At 37.6% G+C, this 6,000-nt stretch overlaps 1 protein-coding gene across 2 annotated transcripts in view; it reads right to left on the bottom strand.

The window, feature by feature from the left end:
* Positions 1-689: 689 nt before the first annotated feature.
* LOC113108541 (Krueppel-like factor 12) overlaps positions 690-6,000 on the bottom strand; it is a 41,064-nt gene continuing 35,753 nt past the window's right edge. Inside the window, exons 4-5 of one of the 2 annotated variants that reach the window (XM_026271725.1) lie at positions 2,014-2,171; positions 690-1,600 (exon numbers count right to left, since the gene is read on the bottom strand). In XM_026271725.1, the coding sequence (XP_026127510.1) occupies positions 1,419-1,600; positions 2,014-2,171 (340 nt within the window). In that variant the 3' untranslated portion in view covers positions 690-1,418. The remainder of the gene's footprint in view (positions 1,601-2,013; positions 2,172-6,000) is intronic. The other variant, XM_026271724.1, reaches the window with a different exon arrangement.

The following is a 6,000-nucleotide window of genomic DNA, read 5'->3' as shown; positions in this document are numbered from 1 at the left end:
GCACACTGTTAATAGAAAATGTTTCTTGAGCACTAAAGGATCATGTGGAATAAGAAAAAATGCCATTTTATATTAATATATTTGTATATTATATGTAAATATATGATTATTTAAATTAGAAAACACATTTTGAATTGTAATATTGATTCATAATTTTGATCTAATAAACGCAGCCCTGGTGAACATAAAAGACTTTTCAAAAACATTAAAATCCTTACCGACAAATGGCAATGTACATTGTTAGTTCAATGGTACCAAATGCATTAACTAACTGAAGTGTTATCAAAATAATTAGCAAATGGACACAGTGATGTTTGCAAAGTAGCTTCATAAATACAGAGTGAAGAACAAACCATTGAACAGTGCTGTTGTACTGACCATAACTGACATCAGGCTCAAGAGCAATCTCACAAAAGGAGAAGAAAACAGAGGACATTCAAGAAATTTCCTCAGCATAATATCCTAGAAAGTTGTGAAAGACTATACCTCCGCCAGAAATCCACTATAAATAGGAGAGGTATCTGAATGATAGAAAACCAAGCGCACTGGTAGAAAGCCAAAGTTTTGACCATGTATATGGATGAGGACCATGCCAGCTCACCCCTGTGGTGCTCGGAATAAGTATATTGCTCTTTTGTCTCAAGTTACCTGTCTGAGTAGACCCTCATTATCCAGATTTACACATATTGTCCCAATTAGTGACTCAAAGAGATGAAATTAGGACAAATGTGGAGAGTAGACAGCAGAAGCCCACCTATACTTTGTCTGTTAATCGAATTCAATCAATTTAGTTTCGAGGAACAGAAGATATTATGACCCAAACTGAACATTTTGTTGTGTAAACTCAATCGCTGGCGTGTTAACCTGTAAATGGCAACCTTGGAAACCTCCGGAATCACTGGCCCAAAGTCTTCCTCATTAGAAGATCCGCGTAATCCTTTCTCAGATACTTCTGGCTCTTGTTCCGCAAAAAGGTAAATGTAAAAAATTGTGCAAGCACACCAATTCACGGTCACGCTCCCCTTTTGCATCTGTCAGAACAACACATAAAGCCATTCCACTCTGCGTTTTTTTTTACATTGTAGATGTTGAGTGAGAAGCAGCCATATTTAAACAGACCACACGGATGATTAAGAAAGGAAAAATCAAAAAACAAACCGTTTGTCCGAGTGAAATAATCCTTTGACCAGACATGAGACAATCAACATACTGGACTCCAAATGTTTCAGGACTCCTCCCTTTCCTGAATGGACCCCGTTTAGCTCTGCAAATGTGGGGAAAGCATCTTACTCCTCCTTGGCTTGCTCTTTTATCCTCACTCTCAGGGGCAGGGATGGTCATTTCTGTGTCCAGCCCAGCTGAATACTTTTGGGGGAGATCCAGCTCTCCCGTGTGTGCGAGTGAGTGAGTGGGTGGCTTCAAACCAGCATGTGTCTGCGACGGTGCAGGGCCAGATGGTCTGAGCGGGAAAAGCTTCGGTCGCAGTCCCCGCACTTAAAGGGTTTGACCCCTGTGTGTTTACGGTAATGCCGTGTCAACTCGTCTGAGCGGGCGAACTTCCATGTGCAGCCGTCCCAGGTGCACTTGTATGGCTTCTCACCTGGTGGAGATGACGGACCATACTTTAGCAAAAATAAACACCACTGTCATTTTGGAAGTATTAAGGAAATTTTAAAAAGACTGGATTGAGGAACCGTTTACCCATAAATGAAAAATTGGCCATTCAAATTATATTACATTCTAAATATTTCAAATATGTCAAAAAAAAATATTTTTGCTTCACAAGACATTAATTAATATATTTGAGTCATGGAGTCTCATTCTGAGGGTACCCATTCATTGCTGAGCAACATTTCTTTAAAGAAACAAATTTATCTGCATCTTGGATAACCTGGGTGTGTCAGCAAATTTTATTTTGGGGTGAACTGTTCCTTAAACCAGAAACAATCCTCCAAATTCAAATAAAGTAATAGTAAAATAAGGTGTACAGAATATATTTGGGTGTTGACAAACCTGTGTGTGTCCTCCGGTGTGCCTTTAAATGGGAGCTCTTGGTATAAACTTTATTACACCCTGCAAAATCACACCTGTGGATGCGTCTTTTCTTGGAGTCCGGAGATTCAGAGGGCTGTGGCCGTCGAATGCTCTCAATACTGAATGGTGACATGGAACTGAGAGAGAGAGAGAGAGATTTATTCACCCTGTAGTATAGAGAATTACAATATTATCAACTGATCTTACTCAGCATCATAAGAAATGAACTGAGACAACAGCGTGTACATAAGCTATCTGCTGCCACCATGCGGTAACATGATATAAAATGACATTTTGAAGCAGTAGTTTAAGGGATAGTTCAGAAGAGTTCCAACAGTTTGGACTTTGTGTGAATCAGAGGTAAAAAAAATAAAATAAATAAATACAAATACCTTACAAATACTGTTCAGTTTTTTTTTTTTGTCTTTACACAGTGTATCGTCACGAGCCGCAGTGTTTAATTTGGGTTTGTTTGTGTCTGTTTTAGCCATGATTCCCATTCACTTATATTATAAGAGAGATAGACTGCAACGGTTTGAGTTAAAAAGAACAAAGTCACCTACATCTTGAATGCCCTAGGGGTCAGCGGATAAACATAAAAAATACATTTTGGGGGATAACTATCCCTTTAAGACCTGGACTACGTGTAACTCACAAAGTGGGTTAAAGGAATACTCCACCCCAAAATGAAAATTTTGTCATTAATCACTTACCCCAATGTCATTCCAAACCCGTTTTGCTGCAAAATATTTTTGTAAAAATGGTGATACAAAGTTTTTGCTGAATAATACTATAAAAGAAAAAAGCTGGTACTCTTACTGGCCACAAACTGTGTGTGTTTGTGTATATATTTATATATAAGCCTATGAGAGGAAAGTCAAAACTGACTTAACAGAAAAATGAAAGTTTTTTGACTGCTTGCCTGTGTTGTCCATAATGTTCTACTCATTATGTATCACTAGATGGCGCTGTAGACCCTATGCATGTTGATGGTACACTGCAAACACTCTTAAGGCCAAAAACATGATTTTTTTTTTTCTTACAAAACAAGCCATAATTCTTACAGAGATGTGACATTTGACATTTGTTACTTGTAAGTATGCTGTTAGCGAAATCCAAGGGAATGTCTTAACATGCTCGTTCCAATTAATATTACACAATATTGTGTGATCAAATGAATAAAACTGTACAGTACTAACATGCTCTCTGTTATGATTGCTGTGAGAAAATGAATTATTGCCATTGCAGATGGTGGGCCTGCTTTCAGACTGTAAAGCTGGCTCTCATTGAGAAGATTTGTACATATCAACCAATGAGCTCACTGAACTGTTGGAGAAGAGCATAGAGCGATGTAAGTGTGAGGACATGCTATGTTTGAAAGCAAGACGGCATACAAGTCATTTTATTCCCTTTCTCCCATAGGTAGACACAGAGGAGAGCCTAATTACATTACAATGTCCACGCTCGCCTTCCCTTCTAAGGTAATAAGAGCTCTATGTCCCCTGCTCTGCTGATTGGCATGGGCTGGGCCTGGCAATAAAGGCCGAGGGGGCGGAGCCAGACAACCCCTCCAGTGAACCGGCTCCACCACACGCAGCCCACTTCCTGTTTCTCCCCTGCTCCTGGGTCACCTGTTGGTGTTGGTGTGCTGCCAAGCGAAGGCCTAGCGGAAATGAGCCAATGTGTCAGAAATGAGGCTGAAATCTCTCTCTCTCGTTGCTTCAAGCAAACACACGCTGAGAGCGAAAGAGACCCAGGAGGGGAGAAGTGAAATTGAGAAGAGGAGACAAAGAGAAGCTGAGAAAGAGGCAATGAGCCAAACAGGTTTTCTCTCTCCCTCTCTCTCTCTCTCTCTCTCTCAGAGAAATTACAAGAGAAGAGAGAGAGAGTCGCAGAGAGTGTTTCTGTGAGAAAGCAAGTTGGTGGCAGATAAAAATGGTGGGGGCTGATGTTGGAAGGAGAGTTCGGAGGGAGTGAGGGAGCATGAAGGGAGTGACAGGATTTACAGTGGAAAGACTTTCAGCGGCGAACTCTCACAGGATGTTTACAGTCTGATATATTTCAGAGGGGACGCCACTGACATAAATAGTGATACAGTAGTCTGACTCGTGGAAAATGACTTGAAAATACAGATTCACCTGACAGGTATAGATGGTTATTCTCCTTAATGAAATGAGGGATTCGTCTCAAATTATTTTTTTTTATTAAACCTTTATTGAACTAGGGAAATAATCACATTGAGATAAATATCTCATTTACAAATGATCATGTGCATATTGATTACACATCAACCAGTTTATAATTTGATTCAGTCAATAAAAGATTCTATCTATCTATCTAGCTAGCTATCCAGCTAGCTAGCTGTAGCAATAAGCTAAAAAAAATACTATTTATTTAATAGTAAATACTATTTAGAAAATATGCATTTATACCAGATCATTACAGCTCTCAAACAGATGAGAGAAACTAATATATATCTATGTTTTTGAAAGAAGTCTTATATGCTCCCCAGGCTGCATTTTTTATTTTTTATAAAAAATACAGTAAAAACATTCAAACTGATATACTTTTTATTTGAATATATTTTGAAACGTAATTCATTCCTGTGATACAATGATACATTTTGAACTTACTTCAGTCTTCAGTGTCACATAAACCTTTGAAAATTATTGTTATCAGCTAATTTAGTGCCCAACCATTTTTTTATTATTATCAACTTAAAAAAAAAAAAAAAAAAAAAAAAAGAGTTGTGATGTTTTATATTTTTTAAGAAACTGATACATTTTTTACCAGGTTCTTTGATGAATAGAAAGTTGAAAAGACTACACTGTTATTTAGCTTACTTAATATAGGAAATATTTATTTCCAAAAGACCCCAATCTTTGGATCACATAAGTGTATGTGTATTAATTTATTTACCAATTGATCGATTTATTTTACTGGCTTTTATTGGGATTGGGAATTAAAACTGAATACATGGGTTTTAGAAACTATTAACCAACTAATTAATCAAAAATTGGCCCATGTTTGATATCAATACCAGCTAATTCCATTATCAGTAGATCTACAATCTATAAACATCGGTCTCACACATCTCTTTCACAAAACTATTGTCCACAGGCACCAGATTCAGGTAACACTAGTCTGGTACTACGATGAGCCCCTGGTTAGACGGACTCTTATTTGCCGAGCTCAACCCTTCTCCTAGTACAAAGAGAACACTATGATACTTCAAATTCATATCCCACTGGCACTTTTCTGCCCTCTTTTACTTAATATTTTATATAAACCAAAGCCTTTTGGTGGGTCCCGCCACTGATCCAACCATGTCTGTTTTTACTCTTCGTCAAAAAGTAACTTATGCTAGCGCAGTCACCTGACACCTACTGAAGAACAGTGCGGAGCTCTGCTGCTCAGATGATGCCTAGACCTTTAAAACAGTTCTTGTGTGAACCCTGCATAACCCTGTCTCCTGGCTTTGTGTGGAGGGGGTGGGATGTATGAATTCTTCTGTATGTTGAAATGGTTCTGGAGCTTTTTAATATCAGACTGAACTGAGCTCTTGGTCTTTTTGTATCTGCTCTCCCTTCAGAATGGCCAGTGAAGTAAGCTTATTGCTCAATGCTCAGAGTGTTCTCTGATATGCTCACCTAAACATTTGTCACAACTAGACCTTCATCTCATCCAGACTGCAGAGAGAAATGACAGAAAAGGACCGAGAAGGCAGGGAGAGATTAGGTTAGATCACTGAAGGTCTACTCTAGGTGCTCTATAATATAAAATAATATAATACAAAATTATATATTAGAAATATAAAATGATATACAGTATAGAGAGAAAATAATATTACTATTATTTAAATAAGTACTACATAGTAAATTATTTATAATGTTTTATATAAAATATAAATAATATTAACTAATATTAAATACTATCTAATATTGAATACAAGTAATTAATATTATG

The sequence above is a fragment of the Carassius auratus genome, chromosome 9 (assembly GCF_003368295.1).
Source record: "Carassius auratus strain Wakin chromosome 9, ASM336829v1, whole genome shotgun sequence".
NCBI classification, from domain to species: Eukaryota; Metazoa; Chordata; class Actinopteri; order Cypriniformes; family Cyprinidae; genus Carassius; species Carassius auratus.
Note: the sequence above shows the minus strand (reverse complement) of the source record. Positions and strands in the feature narration are given on the sequence as shown.